The 25,257-nt window shown below is 35.1% G+C and overlaps 1 protein-coding gene across 4 annotated transcripts in view; it reads left to right on the top strand.

Moving 5' to 3' along the window:
• The window catches only part of GARRE1 (granule associated Rac and RHOG effector 1), a 122,023-nt gene that overhangs the window by 71,980 nt on the left and 24,786 nt on the right, over window positions 1–25,257 (top strand). For all 4 annotated transcript variants that reach the window (XM_072632022.1, XM_072632023.1, XM_072632024.1 and 1 more), the window contains 4 exons: window positions 20,053–20,259; window positions 23,130–23,270; window positions 23,496–23,591; window positions 23,716–23,877. In XM_072632022.1, coding sequence (XP_072488123.1) covers window positions 20,053–20,259; window positions 23,130–23,270; window positions 23,496–23,591; window positions 23,716–23,877 — 606 coding nt within the window. The remainder of the gene's footprint in view (window positions 1–20,052; window positions 20,260–23,129; window positions 23,271–23,495; window positions 23,592–23,715; window positions 23,878–25,257) is intronic.

Genomic DNA, 25,257 nt, shown 5'->3' with positions numbered 1-25,257 from the left:
AGATCTTGTGTTATCCTGATTGTATTCCCACAATACTTGAATTGTTTCTTTCCAGCTGCTTGTAATATTTTCTCCTTGACCAGGGAACTCTGGAATTTGGCCACAATGTTCCTAGGAGTTTCTCTTTTTGGATCTCTTTCAGGCGGTGATCGGTGGATTCCTTGAATACTTATTTTGCCCTCTGGTTCTAGAATCTCAGGGCAGTTTTCCTTGATAATTTCATGAAAGATGATGTCTAGGCTCTTTTTTTCATCATGGCTTTCAGGTAGTTCCATAATTTTTAAATTGTCTCTCCTGGATCTATTTTCCAGGTCAGTTGTTTTTCCAATGAGATATTTCACATTATCTTCCATTTTTTCATTCTTTTGTTGAAATTTCTTTTAAGAATTATTTATCTAAATTATCAAGCAATTTTTTTATCTTCCCTTCCCGTCATCTCCCACTCTACCCCTCAGAACATAAAGAATAAACAACAGAGGAGTAAAACATTAACTGTGTCAAGAAATGTGTCTCATTCTTCATATTCGTTCATCACCTCTCCATGATGCTCTGCTGCTTCTACTTCAAAGTCTCCAGACCTTGATACTATGTCCCAGCTGCCTTTGAAGTTCCCTGTATTTTTGTAGTGTTCTCACCTTCGAATATTCCTCTGTCCAGAAACCTCCTTCTTCTGATGGTTTCATTTTGAGGAGGGGCTCAGGCCAGCCATCATTACTTTCTCTTTGCTTTTGAGTCATTAGACTACATATACCACTATGTACTGTTCTGTGTTATCCCCTCCCTTCCAACCTCAGCTCACCTTTATATTATATACCCTTATTAGAATGCAATGTCCTTGAGGTCAGGGACCATCTTTCTAGTTCTTGTATTTGTATCATCATCACTTAGTGCTGTGCTTGGCACATAGTGTACACTTAATAAATGTTTATTGACTGGAATGAACAGTCCTCTGGAATCATAGTTGATCACTGCATTGATTAGAGTTCTTAAGCTTTCCAGAATTGTTCATTTTTATAGCACATTGAGGTTGTAGTATAATTTATTCTCCTGGTTCTGCTCACTTCATTTTATATCAGTTCATAAAAAGTTATCTTAGGTTTCTCTGACTCCCTTTATAATTTTTTACACTCCAATAATATTGTATTACATTCTTATACTATAATTTGTTCAGTCATACTCTAGTTGATAGGTACCCCTTAGTTTTCCATTGTTACCCCTATAAAACGATACACTATAAATGCTTTTGTGTACATAAGAACTGTACTTTGATCTTTTTAGAGTATGGGACTACCTGTGGAATCACTCGGTCAAAGAGCATGTACATTTTAGTTCCTTTTTTGTGTCTACTTCCAAATTATTTTCTAGAATGTACCCTTTCTATTATACTGTTACTCTATAATTCATAGGGTTTTATATATTTGTGGGCAGGGATTTATCAGTTTGTTATTAATCAATAATGAACTTTTAATAAAATGTATTAACAAATAGCTATATTGAAAATATAGTTTTAATTCATTTTAATTTTAAATATTTTTGTAACAAATAATTATTTTCTCCCACCCATTTCCTTCCATCATTATTATCCCTTCATCACTGTTTTTGTATGTATATTTTCTTTGTATACTGACTTTTTCTTTCTGAATTCTTTATCTGCATTATTTTAGGCATTTCAAGCATATGTCTTCCTTCCTCCCTTAGTATTCTGTTACATTGATATATTGGTTTGTCCAGCCATTTTCCAGTTGTTAGGATGTATTTGGCTTTTTGCAATTTCAAGTAATATTGCTAGAAATTTCTTTGAAAATAACTTTCTTCCTTTTTATACTAGTCTTAGGTTATAGTGCTAATAATAGGCTTACTGTCAAAGACTGTGAATCAATGATAAATGAATGAAAAAGGTGTTTATTAAGCGCTTTCTGCATTTTAGTTACTGTTATAGGTGCTAGGGATATAAATATAAAAGAAACAGTACCTGTATTCAAGAGGTTTGATTCTAACAGGAAGAGACAACATGTATGGAGGGAATGTGACCAACGGATGAAGTCACAGAGATTTTGAATGGAGCTATAGGGCGATGGAGTGATACACCTTTTCCAGAAACAGTAGAATAGTGGTATTGATTTGATTATTGTTTACAAAGCAAGATGATCAAGTGGCCTGGACAATAGTTTATGTGTAGTGTCTTCCTGATCAACAACACAGCCCTAGGGCAAGAAAGGGATATTTACTCTGGATTAATGGAAAACAATATACGTATTGTATCAGTTTCTCCACAACCAAATAATTTTTTAATTTTGTCCCTTTGTTTGAGGTTGGGGAGAGTTTTACAACTTGGGACTTTCAATTCAGAGATTCTCAGCTCCAAAGTGTTTCTGTGACCAGTCATTTTTGTGACTCTTTAGGTAGATGTGTAATATACATATTTGTTGAGAAAACTTTTTCTGTGTTGGGAAGAAAAATATAGTTCAGTGGATCGCAACTTTTTCCTGTAGTAGTAAATGTAGATATAAGTATCTTAGTGACTTTTTAACCTTATTGGATAACATTTTATAATTCTGATTCTTAAAAAAGAAGCTAAGATTTATAACAGTAAATATAGTTTAAAAACAAAATCTCTGCACTTCTGTTCATCTTGGCCTCTTGAACTGGATGTAGGACACCCAGTTCCCACATACCTACTTTAATGAAACCCTTAAAATTGTACCAGATCAAATAATGATCAAGAATTCAATGAAAAATTATGATAACTTCTTCCAGAACTTCACAAAAAGTCAGCTAAGCCTCCAACCCCACCCCTAGCAAAGCTAATGCTAGTACTACCTTGCAAAAGCAGAGACTTTCAGGGACTATGTGCTAAAGCAACAAGAGTAAAGAATTTCCCTAAGAAAGTCCTGAATTGGGAACCTTGAAAGCAGAGGAGCAGTAGCAGCAAGCAACCTATATGATACTGACCTTCAGTGCCACAGTGCTCAGACTGGGATACCTCATGTCCAGAGCCACTGAAGTTCTTAAAACTTTTTTGAGGAACCACAAGGGGGTCCTAAAAATCTAAACCATAGAGGTAGAGGCCAAGACAAGAATCCTGAAGGTTCAGTGCCAGACCACCCTATGTAAGAATGTAGCAAGTGTAGACTTTTCCCTTGGTACAAAGTGCCAGTTCAGGAAATAAAGATGAAGATATGAGTCAATCAAATAAAACAATATCTAGCACACAAAAAAAAATGGCAAATCTGTAACAACTACAAATATAGACTTAAAGGAAAAATGCATTTTCTACAAGGACTATAATGAATACCTAGCATAAATGAAACATGATATATGAAATAAAAGTTCTCGAGAAAAGGGTTGGAATTTGAATAAATAGCTTAGGAGAAATAAACAGTAGTAAGTCTTATTTAGAAAATGGAATCCCTGAAAACTTGAATAAGCTAAATAGGAATTACTAATTCTGCAAGAAATATCTGATCCACGGAGTGGAGCCAAGGTGGTGGAGTAAAAGCAGGGAGAATTGCATGAGCTCTCCCACAAACTCCATTAAATACCTGTAAAAAATGACTCTAAACAAATTCTAGAGGTACAGAACCCACAAAATGACAGAGTGAAACAAATCTGCAGCCCAAGACAACCTGGAAGGTTGAGAGGAAGGGTATATTACACCAAGCTGGAAGTGGAGTGTGATCTGGTGACAGCACAGACCAGACAGGAATAGGCCTCAGGGGACTGAATCACTGGCAGCTGTGGCAGTTTCCAGACTTCTCAACCTACAAACACCGAAGACAATATAGAAGGTGAGTGAGAAAATTCTGTGGGACATGGGTGAAAGAGGAGTGCAGTCTGACTGAGATCCAGCCACAGCCTCAGAGTGATGGAGGTGGGTGGCAGCAATAGCAGCAGTGATTGCTTCCAGAACTCTGGGCCCACAGAGAGTGGGGGATCTAGCTGCTGATAGAAAACCCTTGAAACCTGGGATAGTACACCTACACCAACACCCACCACTCCTGGAGGCAGAGTCCTACTTTGACAAAGAGTTAGAAAGTCAAATATTTGGCTGGGAAGATGAGCAGTGTAAAAAAATTCAGACCATAGAATCTTACTTTGGTGACAAAGAAGATCAAAATGTACAACTAGAAGAAGACAACAAAGTCAAAGCTGTTACAGCAAAAATATGTAGTGAGAAAAATATGAATTGGTCACAGGCCATAGAAGAGCTCAAAAAGGGTTTTGAAAATCAAGTAAGTGAAGTGGAGGAAAAATTGGGAAGAGAAATAAGAGTGATGCAAGAAAATAATGAAAAATGAGTCAACAGCTTGCTAAAAGAGACCCCCCCCCCCAATACTGAAGAAAATAACGTCTTAAAAAATAGACTAATCCAAATGGCAAAAGAGGTACAAAAAGCCAATAAGGATAATGCCTTAAAAAGCAGAATTGGCCAGATGGAAAAGGAGGTCCAAAAGCTTACTGAAGAGAATAATTCCTTCAAAATTAGAATGGAGTAAATGGAAGTAACTTTATGAAAAATCAAAAAATTATAAAACAGAACCAAAAGAATGAAAAAATAGAAGATAGCACGAAAATCTCATTGGAAAAACCACTGAACTGGAAAATAGATCCAGGACAGATAATTTGAAACTTATCATGCTACCTGAAAACCATGATAAAAACAAAGAGCCCAAACTTCATCTTTCAAGAAATGATCAAGGAAAACTGCCCTGATATTCTAGAACCAGAGAGTAAAATAGATATTGAAAGAATCTACTGATCAACTCTTGAAAGTGATCCCAAAAGGAAAACTCCTAGGAATATTTTAGTCAAATTCCAGAGTTCCCAGGTCAAGAAGAAAATATCACAAGGAGCTAAAAAGAAACAATTCGTATATTGTGGAAATACAAATAGGATAACACAAGATACAGCAGCTTCTACATTAAGGTAACAAAGGACTTAGAATATGATATTTGGTAGGTCAGAGGAGCTAGGATTAAAACCAAGAGTCATCTACCCAGGAAAACTGAGTAAAAATGGTCATTCTGTCAAAGAGAGGGCTTTCAAACATTCTTGCTGAAAAGACCAGAGCTGAAAAGTCTAGAAAATTTGACTTTCAAACACAAGAATCAAGAGAAGTATAAAAAGGTAAACAGGAAAGAGAAATCACAAGATTCTTATTAAAGTTAAATTGTTTACATTACTCCATGGAAAGATGGTGTTTGTAACTCATGAGACCTTTCTCAGTATTAGAGTAGTTGGAGGAAAGATAGATAGACAGACAGATGGTACATAGTGAGTTGAATATGAATGATATGGATGATATCTAAAAAATAAAATTAAGGGGTGAGAGAGGAATATATTGGGAAAAGGAGAGAGATAGAATGGGGTAAATTATCTCACATAAAAGAGGCAAGAAAAAGTTTCACAATAGAAGGGAAGATGGGGGAGGTGAGAGGGAATGAGTGAACTTTACTCTCATTGGATTTGGGTTAAGGAGGGAATAACATGCACACTCAATTGGATATCTTACTCTACTGGAAAGTAAAGGGCAAGGGGATCGGGGGGGGGGGGGGGGGGTAACCAGAGGCAAACACTTTTGAAAAAGGACAGAGTCAAGAAAGAAAAGAAAGAAATATTAGATCAAATAAAAAGATTGAAAAAAATAGAAGAAAATATAAAACATCTGGTATCAAAAACAACTGATCTGGAAAACAGGTCAAGGAGAGATTTTTGGAATCCCTGAAAATAATTTTTTTAAACTTACAAACTTTTGTCAGGAAATCATAAATGAAAAGTGCCCAGGTTTATTAAACCCAGTGTGCAAAGTAAAGAAAGCAACAATCATTTACTAAAAGATGTCCCAAGAATGTCATAGCCAAAATTCAGAACTTCCATGTCAAAGAAAAAATAAATTAAGCATCCAGAAAGGAGTTTAGGTACTTTAGGCACTAAAGTCAGGATCACATAAGATCTAGAGCTTTTCCTAAAAACCAGAGAGACCATAGACTACAACAGACTTGTACAACTTGGTAGCAGCTAGAGGCCAAAATTAAAATAAGCTAAACTTCTTGGTGCTGAATATAGGTTAGACAAGAAACAGACTGATGATGGTTGGTTGCCGTGAGTCATGTGACAGAGCATACACAGTGGCAAACCTACATTTTTTATTGGCCACCTGAAATCCTTTGGTGGACCACAAGTGACCCGTGGGCTATATATTGTGCAGGTCTAAAGTACAATATACCAGAAGGTTTACAACTCAGAATAACTTACCCTGCATAGTTGAGTGTAATCCTGTAGAGATGAAAATGTATCTTTAATGGACTTCCAAGTATTTCTGATGAAAAGACTGGATTTGAGTAGGAATTGTGAAATGCAAATACAGGAGTCTAGAGAAACCTTGCAAGGTAAACTTATCTGAGCAATTGGAAGGGACAGTATGATTATGTAGTGCTAACATTCCAGTAGGTAGGGAAAGAAAATTCATTTTCAGAAAACTTTGTATCATCAGAAGGTATTAGACTAGTTAAAAAAAAAGAAAAACAGGTCCTGGGAGTGGATTGATTCTGTTCAGAGGATCAGAAGAGGAGAAAGAGAATTAGGAATAAAAAAGTAAATTTTATTGTAGAAAGTAGGAATAGAGTGGAACTTACTACTTCCCATATCTGATGTACATGACAGGAAGAATATACAAGTGTCGAAGGACTGGGAGCATTAGACGAAGATGAAGCTCACTCTGTCTGAAACAAATGAGGGTTGAACTTACACACACATATAAACATCAGACTCTCAGGGAAGCAAGTGGGGATAGGGAGGGAATGTTAAGAGGGAGGATAATTCCAAGGAGAGAATTATCAAAATAATAAGAAGTAAAATAAACTTCCTAATCCTGAAGAGAAAATTAAAAGGGTTGGGGAGAATAGAATTAAAGGGGTGGCATTAGGTTTCCTCTTAGATAATTGGGGAATAACTGAGCAAAATATGGGACATGAATATAATAGATTACTGTGCCATAAGATATAGTGAATGAGGCTATTTCAGAGAATTCTGAGTAATATGAACTGAATGAAGCAAAATAAACAATGAGAATCCATTTATATACGGACAGTACAATTGTAAAGAAAAACTTGGAAAGAATTAAGAAATTTGATCAAAGCATTGACCAATCAGGTCTTCAGAGGACCTCTAATGAAGCGTGTTGGTTACCTCCTTGACAAAGCAAGATATAGAAAGAAACACATTTTTTGATATGGCCACTATAGGGATTATTCATTTTGCTTGACTATGCTTATTTATAACAAGAATACCCGTACCCCTTCTTATTTTTTTATTTTGGGGAGGTGAAGTAGGGGAGGGAAGAAGTATTAGCAATAAAAACAGAAGCATTCTAATTTTTTGTAAATTCGCAGAAGAAAACACCAACAAGAACAATTTTGAATGGAACATGTAGAATTTATTACATACTTTTAAAACAGCAAGTGATCTGCATAGATGTGCTCATTTTTTGATGTTTTAAGTTAAAAAAAATCTTAAAAAGAAATAGATCAGTACACAAATGCTGCCAAAAACAACCCATCAACCAACAGTTATATTTAAAGGAACACCCCCCCCCCCATTAGCATTGTTTGGATAAGGAAAAAAATAATAATATTTTCTTAGACTACTTTCATTAACAGGAAGTCAGATTGTTCTAATGTAAAGTACACAAATATTTGAACTGTTAGGTTAGGGTCATCAGAGTAGCCTTAATCAGTACTTGTCCTTTGTAATCTAATGTTCATAAAGCATTTCCTTAATGCAGACAGAAGTTATGTTCTTCATTTGTCTAGGACAAATATTCAAGAATTTTTATAAACTATCTTGTCAAAAAGAGCTGTAATGTGTTAGAAAGAAGCAGTTAATTGTATAATACTAAAGTAATAAAGTAATTTTCATGGGATTTTAATAAAAAATCTTTCACTGGTGCAAAGTTTAAGTAGCTACTGTGAGGAAACCCAATTTTGAAGTTTTGTAAGCAAAAACTGAAGAAAAGGAAATGATTTAATTACATTGGAATTTTCAGTGAAAGCAGCCCGTCTGAATTTGTATCATTCCAATGGTTTAACCCCTTAGAATGCTCCCCTCCTCAACAAAACAAAACAAGGCAGGGCATCCAGAGAGTTTCCTAAAACATTTGGTAAATGCTATATGTAAAACTGTTTACTTACTTGAAAAAAATCTTCACAAAAGAATACCTACATCTTGTGAAGAGTAGAGAATATTATATTTACACTTTCAAATATGTTTGGGGCTGACAAAAATTATAACTGACACATGGTTTTAAGGGTTGCAAAACATAATTATCTCATTTGAGCCTTACAAATCACCTTATGAAGTGCGTTGTATGCACATGTAATTTTAAGAAAAGCATCCATTTTAGGTATTAGGTTGCTTTCGTTTTTTTTTTTTCCCTAGGAAGTACTTTGATTTATATTATTGATATCTTTGCTCCCTCCAGTGATTCAGATTCCAACTCCTTCTTTTCAAAATATATACTCAAATGTTCCGATGGATCTATGATCTACTATTGATGTGGATATTTCCACTAACAACTCAGATCCCAATCTAGCCTGTTAACTCTTCTTTGTTCTCTCTCATAAATTCTCCATAGGGGCAATCCAACATATTAGGGGAATGTTTCTAGCTTTCTTTTAACATCATAAATATACCAGTGTAATACATATACTGTCCATCTCTTATCTCTTGCTCTCTGTCAGGAGGCATTTCAAGATGAATCCTTTGAAATTATGGTTGGTCATTGTGATGATCAGTCACTAAGTCCTTGAAAGTTGATTATCTTTACAATATTGCTGTTACTGCATAAATTGTTCTCTTGGTTCTGCTCATTTCACTTTGTTTCAGTTCTTCCTAGGCTTTTCTGAAACCCCTTCATCATTTCTTACAGTATAGTATTCTATCCTATTCATATGCTAGTTTCCAATTTTTTGCCGCTACAGAAAAGGGCAGCTATAAATATTTTTGTATGTGGGATCCCTTTTTTCTTTCTTTGATTTCTTTATGACATAGGTTTGGTAAGCAGTATTGCCAGGTCAAAAAGTATGCACAATTTAATAACTTGTTGGGGGTGGGTCATAGTTACAATAACTTTCCAAAACGACTAGTTAGATTAGCTCACAGCTCTACCAGTTGTGCTTTATTGTACCTGTTTTCCCACATCCTCTTCAGCATTTGTCATTTTCCTATTTTTTAATCTTAGTTAATCTAATGGATATGATTTGGAACCTCAGGATTGTTTTAATTTACATTTCTCTAATTGTTAGTAATTTAGAGCATTTTTTCATATGACTTTCAAGAGCTTTAATTTCTTCCTCTAAAAGCTGCCTAGTCATCTCATCTGTCAATTGGGGGGTGGTTTTTATTCCTGTAAATTTGACTTAGTTCCCTATATATTTTAAAAATAAAACCTTTATCAGAGAAACCTGCAGTAAGCTCCCCTATCCCAGTTTCCTGTTTTCTTATAATTTTAGATGCATTTGCTTTTGTGTAAAATCTTTTTAATTTTATGTAATCAAAATTGTCCATTTTACTTTCTTTGAACACTTCTTCCTCTTGTTTGGTCATGAGCTCTTCCTGATATGATTGATTATTTTTTCCATGCTCCTATCTTGCTTATGAGGTCTAAATCATGTAGCCATTTTGAGCTTATCTTGGCATATGGTTAGATGTACCTCATTTGGCATATAGTCTGTACCTCATTTCTGCTAGTTTCCAGTTTTCCAACAATTTTTGTTAATTAGTTTTCTTGCTCCAGTAGTTAGGATGTTTGCTTATACCAAACACTAGGCTACTGTGCTCTTCTGCTTCTATGTATTATATCCCTGATCTCTTCTACTGATTAACCTGTTTCTTACTCAGTACCAAGTTGTTTTGGAGATTATGGCTTTGTAATGTAATTCAACATATGGTGCTGGTGGGACCCCTTCCTTCCTGTTTTTTAAATTAGTATTCCTTGATACTCTTGACCTTTTATTCCTCTTGATGAATTTTATTATTATTTTTCTATAAAGAAAAATAAATCTATAATCATCTGATAATTTGATTGGTATGACATTGACTGCAATAATTTTAGTAGTATTGTCATTTTTATTGTCTTGGCCTACCTATAAGCAATTAATATTTCTTCAGTTATTTAGATCTTTATTTGTGTGAACAGTGTTTTGTAATTGTGTTCATATAGTTTCTGTGTGTGTCCTGGCAGATAGATTCCCAAATATTTTATACCATCCATAGTTATTTAAAATGGAATTTCTCTATCTCTTCCTGCTGGATTTCATTGGTAATACATAGAAATGCTGATGATTTATTTGTATGAGTTTATTTTATGTTATAACTTCATTGTAAAGTTGTTAGTTATTTCAATTAGTTTTTCAGTTAGCCCTGTTGTTCTCTTAAGTAAAACATCGTATCGCCTGCACTGAGTAATAGTTTGTTTCCTTATTGCCCATGCTTATTCAAATAACTTCTGTTAAACCCCCTTCACACTTCATTTTCTTTTTCTTGTACTACTACTATAGCTAGTATATCTAGTACAGTATTGAATAGTAATGGTGATATGGACATCCTTGCTTTTCCCCTGATTTTATTGGAAAAGCTTCTGACTTATCCCTATTACAGAGAATGCTTACTGTTGATGATAGATAGATAGATAGATAGATAGATAGATAGATAGATAGATAGATAGATAAAACTTATCTCATTTTAAGGAAAGCGCTGTTTATTCCTGTGTTGTTATTATTGTTTTAATAGGAATGGTTATTGTATTTTATCAAAAGTTTTTCTGCATGTAATCATATGATTTTTGTTGGTTTTGTTATTAATGTGACCAATAATGCTTATAATTTTCCTAATATTGAACCAGCTCTGTATTCTAGGTATAAATCTAGTCTGGTCATGTCGTATGTCCTTTGTGATATTGCTACAGTCTCTTTGCTAGCATTGTGTTTAAAATTTTTGCATCAATATTCATTAGGGAAATTAGGCTATAGTTTTATTTTTCTGCTTAGCTTCTTCCTGGTTTAGATATCAAGACCAATATTAATGGCAGAGAAAGAATTTGATAGGATTCCTTCATTTCCATTCTTTCAAACAGTTTATGTAGTATTGTTATGTCTCATTTTTGTCATTTGTCTAGTAAGATTACTGATTGTTTCAGTGATTTGTTATTTAATCCACCAATTCTTTAGTATTAAGTTATTAGTTTCCAATTAATTTTAATCAATATTTCAAAGTCCCTTTATGGAATATAATTTTAATGCATTGTTTTTGGTAAAGGTACCTTTAATATTTCTCCTTCTGTGTATTTATTGTGAGATTTTTATGCTTAACATGTGGTCAGTTTTTGTGAATGTGGCATATAGAACTGAGAAATTGCTATACTATTTTCTAATCCCATTCAATATTCTCTAAAGGTCCATCATAGCTAACTTTTTCTTGGTTTATATTTTGGTTTGATGTACCTAGGTTCTGTTTCTTACTCACTTAATTTTACCTTTATGAATGTAGATGCTATGCCATTTGATCTGCATTGTGTTTAGTGTTGCTATCCATTCATTGTCTTTGATACTTTTTAACAAAATGCATTTTTCCTGTTGATCTTTTTTAATTAGGTCTGTTTTTGCCATTGCTTTGTTTAGGATCATAATTGCTATCTCTATCTTTTTTACTTTAGTTGAATAATAGATTCTATTCTAGCCCTTTATTTTAACTGTGTATACCTTTCTGTTTTAAATGTGTTTCTTATATACAGCCTATTCTTGGATTCTTGGTCTCTCTCTCTCTTTTTTAAATTATTTGTTTATTTTTAGTTTTCAACATTCACTTACACAAGATTTTGAGTTCCAAATTTTCTCCCCATCTCTCCTCACCACCCATCCCAAGATAGCATGCATTCTGATTATCCCTTCCCCAAATCTGACCTTCCTTCTGTCACACCCCTCTCTTCTCTTGTCCCCATCCCCTCTATTTTCTTGTAGGGCAAGATATACCCCATTACCTATATATCTTATTTCCCAGTTGCATGTAAAAACAATTTTTAACATTTGTTTCAAAAACTTTGAGTTCCAACTTCTCTCCCATCTTTCCCTCCCCACCCATCCCCACTGAGAAGGCAAGCTATTCAATATAAGTTGTACATGTGTAGTTATGCAAAACACTTCCATAATAGTCATGTTGTGAAAGATTAACTATATTTCCCTCCATCCTATCCTGTCCCCCATATATTCTCTCATTTGACCCTATCTCTCCTCAGAAGTGTTTACTTCTGATTACCTCTTCCTCCCATTTGCCCTTTTATCATCCCTCCACACCCAGCAAATCCCTTCCCCCTCTACTTTCCTGTAGTATACAAAATTGAGTGTGCATGTTATTCCCTCCCTAAGCCAGAAGTGATGACAGTAAGGTTCCCCCTTTCCCTCTCAACTCTGCTCCATTGAAAAAGCTTTTTCTTGCCTCTTTTATGTGACAATTTGCCCCACTCTATTTCTCCCTTTCTCCTCCCAATGTATTCCTCTCTCACCCCTTAATTTTATTTTTTTAGATATCATCCCTTCCTATTCAACTCACCCTGTGCCCTCTGTCTATATGTATGTAATCCCTCCAACTACCCTAATACTGAGAAAAATCTTAAGAGTTACAGATATGATCTTTTGAAGGAGGAATGTAAAACAGTTCAACTATTATAAGTCCCTTATGATTTCTCCTTCTTTACTTTTTCATGCTTCTCTTGACTCTTGTGTTTGAAAGTTGTATTTTTCTCTATTCCACTCTAGTCTTTTCATCAAGAATGCTTGAAAGTCCTCTATTTCATTGAATTACCTTTTTTTCCCCTGAAGTATTATATTCAGTTTTGTTGGGTAGGCAGTTCTTGGTTTTAGTCCTAGCTCCTTTGACTTCTGGAATATCATGTTCCAAGCCCTTTAATCCCTTAATGTAGAAGCTGCTAGATCTTGTGTTATCCTGATTGTATTTCCACAATATTCAAGTTGTTTCTTTATGGCTGCTTGCAATATTTTCTCCTTGAACTGGGAGTTCTGGAATTTGGCTACGATATTCCTAGTAGTTTTCCTTTTGGGATGTCTTTCAGGAGGCAATCGGTGGATTCTTTCAATATCTATTTTACCCTCTGGTTCTAGAATATCAGGGCAGTTTTCCTTGATCATTTCTTGAAAGATGAAGTTTGGGCTCTTTTTTTTTTTTATCACGGTTTTCAGGTAATTCAGTAATTTTTGAATTGTCTCTCCTGGATCTAACTTTCAGGTCAGTGGTCTTTCTAGTGAGATATTTCACAGTGTCTGCTATTTTTCATTCCTTTGATTTTGCTTTATAATTTCTTGATTTCTCATAAAGTCGTTAGCTTCCATTTGCTCCATTCTAATCTTTAAAGAATTATTTTCTTCATTGAGCTTTTGGAATTCTTTTTCCCTCTGGCCAATTCTGCTTTTTAAGGCATTTTTCTCCTCATTGGCTTTTTGGATCTCTTTTGCCATTTGGGTTAGTCTACCTTTTTAAGTGTTATTTTCTTAAGCATCTTGGGGAATCTCCTTTAGCAAGCAGTTGACTCATTTGTCATGATTTTCTTGTATCACTCTCATTTCTTTTCCCAATTTTTCCTCTACTTCTCTTACTTGATTTTCAAAATTCTTTTTGAGTTCTTTCATGGCCTGAGACCAATTCATATTATTTCTTGGAGACTTTGGATATAGGAGCTTTGACTTTGTTGTCTTCTGTTTGTATATTTTAAACTTCCTTTTCACCAAAGTAAGAATGTGTAGTCTGATTCTTTTTCCAGTTTTTGCTCATTTCCCCAGCCAAGGTAGTTCTCTGCTTACTGTGTTGAGGCGGGCGGTGGGGGAGTGTGCTGTCAGCTGCTTGGTCCCCCCACAATCTGCGGGCCCAGAGCTCCATATACAACTTTAGTTGCCCCTGTTCCTGCTGCCTCAGGCTCCTTAGACTCCTCCACCCCCTCTATTGCCTTGGGACTGGGGCTGGACCACTCTACTTTCTCATACAGGTCCCACAGGTTTTTTTCACTGACCTTACATTTTGTCCTCAGCATTTTGGAGTCTTGAAGTCTGGAAACCACCACAGGTACCAGAGATTCAGTCTCCCCGAGACCTGCTCAAGTCCTGTCTGTGCCGGCATGGCCCACACTGGACTATACTCTGCTGCCAACATGGCGTGATAGTCACTTACCATCAACCTTCTAGGCTGTCTTAGTCTGGAGATTTGCTTCACTCCGTCATTCTGTGGTTTCTGCAGCTCCAAAATTTGTTTACAGTCATTTTTTTATAGGTATTTGGTTGGGCTTGGGGGGAGAGCTCTAGCAAGTCAGTGCTTTTACTCCGCTATCTTGGCTCCACCTCCAGATTCTTGTTTTTAATTTATTCTACTGTCTTCTTTTTTATGGATAAGTTCATCTCATTCACATTTATGATTGCTAACTGTCTTGCTCTCCATCCTATTTTCTTAGCTATCCTTGTTTTTCCTCTGTCTTCTCTTTAAGAGTCAGTTTTGCTTTTAATTAATCCCTTCCTTTAATTTACCTCCCCTTATATCACCTTTGTCCTTTAACCCTTTTCCTTCCTGCTTGCCTGTTGCATAAGATATATTTCTGTATGTGTATCTTTCCTTCTTTTAACCAGTTCATATGACAATAAAATTCATGTCATCTGTTCTTTCCCCATTGCCCGTCCTTGTAAAAACTCCTTTTTGTGCCCTCTGTTTATGTGAGAAAATTTTGCCCATTCTTCCCCTCCCTTCTCCCATCTTCCAGTACATTCCTGTTCCCCATCCATTTCATTCTTTTGCAGTCATCTCAACAAAACAGAATTCTATTTAGGCCCTCTATCTAGTTAAGATTTTCTCTATGATAATAACTGATGTTAAAGTTTTGGGGGCCTACATGTATTAATTCCCTGTATAAGAATATAAACACTTTTCCTCACTCATGTTAAAATTTGTATGCTTCTCTTGAATTCTGTCCTTTGTATGTTACACTTTCTACTCAGCTTTGGTCTTTTTTCTCAGGAATGCTTAGAAAACCTTTATTTTGTTAAAGGTTCATTTTCTACCTCTCATTGGGGTAGGTTATTTTTGGTTATGACCTAGATCCTTTGCCTTCTGCAATATCATTCTATGCCCTCTCCTTCTTTGTGGTGGTGGCTCCTAAATATTGTGGGATCCTGATTGTGGCTCCTTGATTTTTGAATTCTTTCTTTATGATTGCCTTCTTTTTTGTTTGGTTAATATTTATTTTGTTTATTTACTTTTTTTGTTATATTTTGAGTTAAAAGCTATATCCCTTCCTTCCCCCCAAACCTATACTAAAGAAGGCCAACATTTGACGTAGATATACCTGTGAAACCATGGAATATATGTTTCCATATATCAGTTCTTCTCTGGAAGTGGATAGCATCTTTGCTGTCCTTTGTAGTTAATAAGAATACTCATATCCCTCTACCCTTTAGCTTGGACTTCTTTCTGCTAGGCTTTTTTCCTCTTATTTCCCTTTATAATCATCACCCTAAGTAGGTACCCATCAGTTGTAGAATGAATGAACAGTTACAGTACATAATGTCAATGTAACATTGTGTAAAAAAGAAATTATAAAAGGGATGAATTGAGAGAAACCTGGGAGGACCTGTATGAACTGAAATGCCCACAACAAGGAAAATAATTTATACAATGACTGCATTGTTAAGGAAAATGAATGTGAAAGACTTACTAGTAACTATGATCAGTGTACTGATCAATCATGATTCTAGACAGTGAATGATGATTCGTGCTTCTCAGTTCCTGACAGAGAAGTGATATACTAGAAATGCAGAAGATGACATACATTTTCAAACACAGCCAATGTGTGAACTTGTTTTATTTAACTATACTTATTTGTTTTAAGAAAGGGCCTTATTGGGAGCTAGGGAGTATGGAATATATAGGTGGTAGTGATAATGATCTAAAAATAATGTAAAAAAAGAAAAGATCAGCTATGAAATATTTTTTAAAAAAATATACAGAGTAGAGGCATTTTTAAAGATGTATTAAATAATTTTGACTATATGAAAGGGACAGGGAAGGAGAAATGAATAAATAAGTGTAAAGCATCTACCATGTGCCAGGTATTGTAAATTGGTAAATTTTTTAAATTTGTAAAGCTCTTTATTTGTCCTAAAGAAGCTTACAATTGAATGAGGGAAAAACACAGAAGAAATCTGAAAAGTATGTGAAAGAGGAGAAGTAGAGCTGAGGAAGAAGGTACCTAGAGGTTTGGGGTCTTAGTGGTACCTAATCCAAGGAGTACAAACTTGTGGGACATGCAGAGATGACTTGCTTGGGAGTTCTCTTTACACTGAGGCATTGAGAAGGGTTCTTTGCTCAGCCTTCTGGTCGTCCAGTCAGAAGGGCAGGGGCTACTGAGGTTACTGATAAGATGGAAATAAAGAAACTGAAACCAAAAAATTACTAAAAACGAGCTTGGGTCCAAAGAAGAGGCATGACAAGATATCTCAGTCTCATGCTGTGAAGATATTGGAAGTCTGTGAGTCTGGAACATTGTATATAATATCACATTTTTTCCCCATATAGTGATCAAAATTTTGCTAAATTTTTTTCTCAGTTTTTTCTTTCTCCCGCCTCCCACCCAATTTTATATTTTATAGGATATTTCTCTGGGAGAGGAAAAGAAAGGGTTCCAAGGAGAAATTGAGGCAATAGAGAGACAAATAAAATAATTTTGTGCATAAGACAGCAAAGGGAAGTTCAGAAGGGGATACAGACAAGTAGGGCCATGTTAGAACTGCTGAATTAAAATATACATACACACATAAATACACACATATCTAGGATAGACACTATAGATGGACCATGAACTAGACCCAGAATTGAAGAATGGGCTAAATTATCTTCGGGAAATTGTGCGGTACTTTTAATTATCCCCAGCTTTTCACTAAAACATAAACCCATCTTTTTACATCTTGTATAGTGGAGTAACAGAATGATGGAAAAGTGGGTGGAGGATTATAAAAACACACAGTTTTTAGACCATTTGTTAATTTGGTAGTAATCTGAATGTGAGATCTTTGCCCAGTGACAAGTGGACAGGCTGTTTAATGAACTGAATCATACCTTGACATTCCCAATATGAACAAAACAAAAAGAAGGAAGCCACATTTCAATGGAAAGATTGCTAACAGATACTGTTTGAAAAGGCAAGTAAAAAGAATTTGCAGAGCTAGTTTTATTGTATGCTAAAAGCAACAAGAAAAGTCATTTTGTGGGTTGTTTGATCATCTTGTATTGCAGTGTTAATGATAATCATGTGCCAAAAGACTTCCATGAGAATAATTACAGCTTCTATACCAGCATCGGTTGCAGAGGATAAAGAGGTAGAAAAATCCTATAAAGAACTCAAGATCTTCCAAATTTGACTTTAACACTTGTTGACTTCACTGTAAAGGTAGGGAATAAATGAGGATGGCAAGAAAAACATAGGATAGGATGGGCCAGAAATATGGAATAAAAGCAGCCAAAGATTTGTAGATTATCAAGAAATATGAGCCTTTACATCATTAATGTTTTCTTTGGGGGATAAATAGACAGGCATTAGACATGGCAAGCATTGAATAACATCCAATAAAATTGATTATATTTTAACAGACAAGAAGGACTCATTCATGATATGAGTTATTCCTGAATCAGCTGTCTGTATAAGTCAGATTATTTAAATATTAGTACAGATCACAATTACTAAAAGCTAGAAGAATAATGAGAAAAATATGTGGCATGCAATTGAACCAACTAAATCCTGACTTCTTCAAATAAGATATTGATAATTGTGAATGGAAAATTAACCGTAGAAAGAATGATGCCTATTATAATTTCATTCAGAAGTTTAACAGATATAAATCAGTTGCCCTAACAAGCAGACAAAAAAGAGCCTAAAAATCACCTTAGTCATCTTCTATGAGGTGAAGTCCTCCAAAATACTCCTCTTTGCAGAAGACTTTGTGCTGGTTACATAAAGTCCCAGAACTTTATAGACCATCCTTGAAGAGATCTTTAGCCATTCAGAAGAGCTTGGTCACTTGGAAAAACCAAATAGATAAAGAATGTTTGTTTCTTTATTGTGACCTGCAGTTGGTTCAACAACCAACCTGAGGAATTTGTACATCAGTAAAGAGGTCTGCAGCATACATGTAGGTATGAGCTAGGCCCAGAATTAAGCAGAAGAATGTATTAGATTGACTTCAGAAAATTTCAGAGCTCTTTTAATGACAGCGACTTCTTCTAGAAACAAAAGACCATTTTTAAAAAATACTAATCTATTATTGTAATCTTATGGCTTTGAGACAGGGAATACAACATTCTGCAGAGAATTGAAAATGAGTATCATACAGAGAACAGTAAAGAGCTGCATGATGGGTTTGAACAGACAGCAAAGTAAAATAAATTTGGAATTTAGCACAGGAATAAAGCCTATCACTGGCCAAAAGATAATAAGGATTGGTCTTTATGGTCAGGGTAACAGATAACAGTTTCATAGCCAGAGGGCTTAATTGATTTCTGTACAGTGATAGGAGGAAGGGAGGATGACTTTCAGAATGTTGGGTGGACCCCCAGTGTCAAATTTGTAGAAACACATGGAAAAAAGTTGAATGTGAAAAGTAGATATGGATGGATAGCTTTCAATCTGCATCATCATACTGAAATATCAAATTGATAAGATCACAGATCTATTTAAGTATTCTAACTCTAATTCTGTATGCCATTTATGGAATACCAATTTGACATTTGTGGTACATTGGAAAGAATGTTGGATCTGGAGTTGAACCTGATTTTAAGTCCTATTTCTGCCTCTTACAGCCTGGCAAAGAAGAACCAGTTTCTGAACTCTTCTAGTCCTCATTTTCTTCTGTGAAATGAAAGGGTTTGACTTATAAGTCCTGTTCTGCCTCTGAATATGTGATTCTGTGATCCTGTTGCCTCAGAGGCCATCAAATATCCTCTCTAAAGCAAATTTCATAAGTAGTTCTTTAGCCTCTGAAGACTCTTAATGAGGGAAAACTCACTAATTTTTGAGACATTCTTAAATACTCCACTTTTAAACATTTCACTCTTAAATAGTTCTAAATTTTTAGGAAATTTTTATTTTCTTCATCCCTAAATCTGTCTTTACAACTTTTACGCCTTTTTTCTACTCCTCCTCTCTGGAACTGAGCAGAAAATCTAATCCCTATTTCCAGAGACAGTTTGAAGTACTTTAAGACAGCTGTCTTATTGCCTATGTGACCTTGGGGAACTACCCTTCTGTTTTCTAAGCCTCAGTTTCTGCATCTGTAAAATGAGAAAATTCTTACACATGACACTTCATCTCCTGCTTCCAGTCATTTTCACTGACTGTTTCCCATGCTTAGAATTCCCACTCTCCTTTTCTCCATCTGTAAACTTCTTTCAAACCTCAGCTCAAGTCCTTCTGCTAGAAGCATTTCCCAGTCCTCTTTAATCTTAGAGTTTTTCCTCCGTTGATTATCTCCAGTTAATCCTGTATACATTTTGTTCATACACAAGTTTTTTTCATTTTGTCTTCCCCATTAGACTGTGAGCTCTTTGAAAACACAGACTAGTTTGTGCCTTTCTTTGTATCTCTAGTGCTTATCATAGTGCCTGACACATACTAGTCACTTAAATACTTGTTGCCTGAATGGTATATTTAAAAAGAGTACCGGATCTGGAGTCAGAGAAGTTAGGTTTAAATTTCAGATATGCTATTTATTAGTTTTATGATTTTGATCATGACACTTTCCCCCTATCTCCCCCAAAATTGTTTTTTTTCCAGATGAAAATATTCCTACATATGAAAAACATTTTCCAAAATGAAAAATGGACAGTTTTCTGAGCATGTGTCAGTTTGGTTATCTAGTCCACTAATATCCCATGTTTGTGTGAGAATAAACAAAAATGAACTATACTGATTCTGAAACCAAGAACTAAAAGTGTACTTTTCTTTTTTCACAGGTACTGGGCCGATGTTTCTTGACAGTGATGCAAGTTCATTTCCAGTTTTTGTCCCAGGCATTACAGAAGGTTCAGCCAGTGGCTCATTCCTGCTTTGCTGAAACAGTAGTGCAAGAAAGAAAGAATGTTAGTGGCAATGGGAAAGCTTGCTTAAGTCCTACAACTGAACTGGAAGATGCTTTAAGATCTTGGAGAGGGGCTGCAGAGGTAAAGCTGCCATTTGAAGGGAATTATTTTACTTCTTACGGCCTGACTATGCTAAGCATGAAGTGTTCTGATGCTCTGGGATATTTATCACTTTACCTTGTAAAAGAGCTTTTATAAGTCACCACTCCAAGAAAGAGCTATTTATTTTGTTTGGACCTCATTTTTTCAGCATTTAAATTGTGACCTCCAGTAACTTCAATTTAGGGTTTCTTGATGAGTTCTTTTGTATTGGAATAAAAAGTACTCATTTAGGAAATCAGTTATAACTACAAGGTAATTAGATGGATTTTTTTGCACATTCCTCCTTTCACATTTAGATCACATATACTTTCTATTTAGGTCTTTAGCTATGTATTTTCAAGCAAGAAAGTCAGCAGACACATACTGAATTATAATTCCAAGTATTATTCATCTTGACATCTATATACTTTGACTTGTGAATGAGAAGCAGACTAGAAAAGATATGTAGGGAAATGAGTTGACAGCCTATGACCTAATATGATCCCTCACCCTGAGGGCTCTCATGGCTTTCATCCTCAGCAATGCTTAGTGGAAACAACTTTTGCTGAAATGAGAGTCAGAAGACCAAATTCCAGTTCTGCTACGAAGTAGTTTTATGACCTTGAATTAAATTGCCTCTTTTCTTTGGGTCTTAGTTTCTCTGTCTAGAAAATGAGAAGGTTATACTAGATGATCTCTAAAGTTTTTTCAGACCCTGACTTTCTTTGGTTCTATAATTTTTATGACTATAATAGAATGTGGACTTCTTTATTTAACCATGCTTCTGTTACCCACAATAAACCTCACCTAATTTGAGGTAGTATTAGTTGATTCTCATTTGGCTATAGGATTTTTGATGTTCTTTTCAAAGGATTAAATACTCATTAACAAACTTAAAGGAGAAAGTGAGGGGATCATAACACATCTGCCCCTTTGATTAGTACTTCATAATCATTTATTGCTTGAGTATGGAAGTAAGAGGGCACAAAAAATGGACATTTTCCAACTACAAGTAAAAAATTTTATTCTCTGTTGATAAGGTTTTCTGTCATAGTAAGATATATGGTGGAGGAAGCTCTGAGTTTACTTAGTACTAGTTCTCCGGCTCAGCCAGTAAATTAATAGGACTTTTGGCAAATCGCTGGATCTCTAATGCTTCAGTTTGCTTTTTGTAAAATGAAGGGGTTGTTCTAGATAGTGAGGCCCCTTTTCACTTTTAGCATTTTTCAACTTTATTATATCATATTAGCTCTACCAGATTATACTATATTTAGGGATAAACAGGGAAAAACACCACAGGAAGTGTATGTGTGTAACTTGGACTATCATTGTGTGACCTTGGACTAAAGTTTCCTCTTTTGTAAAATGAGTTTGCACTAGATACACTAAAGTTGTAAAACATTTGCTCAGTGCACAAGGACTAGAGCTCTTTTGGTGCCAATTCTACAGGAAATTAACTTGTCCTGTATACTGCATATGCTTCAAACAGTCAGCATCCATACAGTATTTCCTCTTAAATGACTCTTAAGCTTATTTGATTTTATGTTATTCGTTTTTGTTTCCTGTATGGAAAAAATAATTTTTCCAATGCCAGTTTATGCTCGTAGAATTTGCTACTTATTTTCCTAGTATACATTTGACAATTTTATATACTACTATATATCTTGAATTATACGCTAATGAATTTGCGGCAGGTAATTTAATCTTTTTGTAGCAAACTACCTCTGACATTTTATAATTGACTGAGAAACCTTTCTTTCTATCTGCTACTTTGGTACTTTTGCTTGCCAGCATGTTAGTCATTTAACAGGAAATCCTGTCTGGATGCTAGCTGATACCAGCATCTGTAGTGTATAGGACAATAAGTTAACTTCCTGTGGAATTAAAAGTTCAAGAAGAAACTTCTGGCTTTGTTTATTGAGTTAGTATTTTATAAAAGGAAAGTAAGTACTAAACCTTTGCCATGTTGTTGTCCTTCCTTAGATCTGTGCCATGAGACCACCCTCTGTGACTTGTGTAAACATTCCTGTGCAAAGGACCTTTGGATACTCCCTAATTTGCATGATTACCCTTATTTATGGCCAAAGATAATTAATTTCTTTGAGTACTTTGTTCTGAATTTAGAAATCGTTGTCAATATATTTAACAGAAATTGTTTCTTTTCATTAAAGCTGCTTGTTTTATCTCCACACTTCCATTTTAAATGGTATCTAGTGATTTCCAATAATAGTAATAGTCTCTCCAGATGGAGACCTCTAAGTTACTGATGTCCAGGAAATTGTTTAGGTTACCAATTTACTAAAAATCAGCTAAGCAAAGATCAACTAAGTTCAGTGTGTTTTATTTCTTATGGAGTCTCTGGAATATGAGTGGGTTTTTTAACTCCCACTGATTCTTAGAGAAATGAGAATTAACTTTTGATGAAGATCTATATGTGAAATCTTCTGTTTTTGCTTTAACATTCATTCTTTCCTGTTTCTGTGATAGGGTGATTAGAATGTTGAGTTCCTCTGCAGGAACACTCAACCCATACCCACTTGCTTATGGCATAATTCTAGATTGTCTCTTTAAAGCAGGGGGGAAAAAGATTCCTTGCTTAAACTGTGCTTCATATAAGCCTATATTTGCACAAAAAACTAGCATTTCAAAACGGACGCTAAAAGGTGTTTCATTCCCTTCAGAATTGTTTCATTGATGCAGCAGTCTAAAAGTTTAGCTGGGGACATATTAGCAAATAAAAAAGTCACTCCCTACTATTTTGTGTTACTGCTTCTTTCAGTGTTTCTTGCTTAATTTTAGTTTGATTGTTGATATTGCTTGGTAATTACAAAACTGTACCTTTTTACTTACCACTTGCTATTTTTCTTAAGGCAACATCTAGACTGAGAGAGAGAGGCTGTGACGGCTGTTTGGCTGGAATCGAAGTGCAGCAGCTCTTCTGTTCACAGAGTGTGGCAATCCCTGAACACCAGCTTAAAGAACTGAACATGAAAATTGACAGTGCTTTGCAAGTTAGTTGTTTGTTTTCTTTTTTGAGGACTTAAAATCTCAGTTAAAAGTTGTCATCCGTAACCAGCTGAACTGTCTTAATATGAAATTGTAATAGAGTATAACTCAAATCGATTACTATATTCCTATTAATTAATATCCATATTTCATTTGACTTTGTTATATCATTCCCTATTATATCGTAATTTGTTAGCAAATCATGATACATGAAAAAAATTTTTTTTTAGGCATATAAAATAGCCCTGGAGAGCTTAGGCCACTGTGAATATGCAATGAAAGCTGGTTTCCACTTGAATCCAAAAGCAATTGAAGCAAGTTTGCAGGTATCCATTTTTTTCTTTATGTGACTTCTTAACTCTGCCATGAAGGGATTTCAAATGATTGTGGCATCTTACTTGGTCCTGCTTGTATTGACTACATCTCCTCATTCATGGTATCTGTTTGAAGGGCTGTTGCAGTGAAGCTGAGGCTCAACAGACAGGGCGGAGACAAACACCACCACAGCCAATCCAGTGTGAGCTCCCCACGGTCCCTGTCCAGATAGGATCACACTTTTTGAGAGGGATATCTTTTAATGAATCTGCAGCTGACAACCTGAAGTTAAAAACGGTAACTTTAATTTAAATCCAAACAGCTTGAGTACAAGTTTTTAAATATATTTGATAGCAGTTTTTGTTCAGGAAATGAATAGAGGTTCAAGAAAGAAAAAATATGGGAAGAAAGTCCAAGTTTTACTAGGCATAGTTCAATCTTATTAGTGTCTAACACTAGGTGAGCTTTAAATAAGTAAAATAATAATAAGTAAATAAACAAAAGCATGCTCTGTGACCTAGCTATGCCACTACTAGGCTTATAACCAAAGAAAAGCAAAAAAAAATAGGAAAATTTTCTATATATACAAAAACATTTATAGCAGCTCTTTTTGTGGTGGCAAAAAAAAAAAAAGGAAATTAACAGGATGCCCATCAGTTGAGGAATGGCTAAACAAATTTTGGTGTATGGATGTGATGGAATCCTGTTGTTCTGTAGGAAAGGAGGTAACTTATTATTTCAAAGAGACATGGAAAGACTTGCATGATGCAGAGTGAAGTGAGCAGAACCAAGAGAATAATTTATACTGTGATACTGATAATATAGAAGTGAATAACTTGGAGACCTTTTAGTGATGAAAGATGAAACGAGCAAAACCAGGAGAACAATTTATACAATAACGACTTGGTAGACAAACAACTCTGAAGGTTGTATGAACTATGATTGATGCAATGATTATCCATGATTATAGAGGACTGGTGATAAAACATACTGTCTGCCTCCTCTTAGAGAGGTGATGGATTTAGGATGCAGAATGAAACATATATTTTTGTATATAGCCAGTCAAGGAATTTGTTTTGCTTAACTATGCATATTTCTTACAGGGATTTTCTTTTCTTTTCCTTTTTATTCAATGGGGTGGGAGATGGGGGGGAGGGAGAGAAGTAGATTTCTGTTTATTAAAAACTACTTAAATGAAGAGATTGGGGGAGCTATATAGATTTAAAATATTGCTTATACTTTCAGTTGAGGTCCCTGTATTATTAATTTTGCTTAATTGTTTTATTTCATTACAAGAGAGTTCTCACAGGATGGGGATGATATCAAAATGTTTGTAATATAAAAACAAAATGTGTCAGTAAAAAGTTTTTAAAATATAAGTATACACACATTTTAATAACTTCATAAATGTAACATAACACTGTTATTATAAACTTTCATTTAAACCTTCCAGTTGCCTCATCAGAATTTGGAAGTAACTTTGGATTCTTGCTGGCTTTTCCAGCAATTTCTACCAAGCTGGAAAGTCTTCAAATTGGGGTTGTGTAATAGAATTTGTATCTGTCATCTAAGGACCAACCTATTAGGAAGGGACTTTATTTTACTAAGTGATCAGTTTTTCGGGCAGAGAGGTAGAAGGAGGGAGGGAGGAGAAAAAGTAACACAAGAAGTGTCAAA

Source organism: Notamacropus eugenii, chromosome 1 (assembly GCF_028372415.1).
Source record: "Notamacropus eugenii isolate mMacEug1 chromosome 1, mMacEug1.pri_v2, whole genome shotgun sequence".
NCBI classification, from domain to species: domain Eukaryota; kingdom Metazoa; phylum Chordata; class Mammalia; order Diprotodontia; family Macropodidae; genus Notamacropus; species Notamacropus eugenii.
Note: the sequence above shows the minus strand (reverse complement) of the source record. Positions and strands in the feature narration are given on the sequence as shown.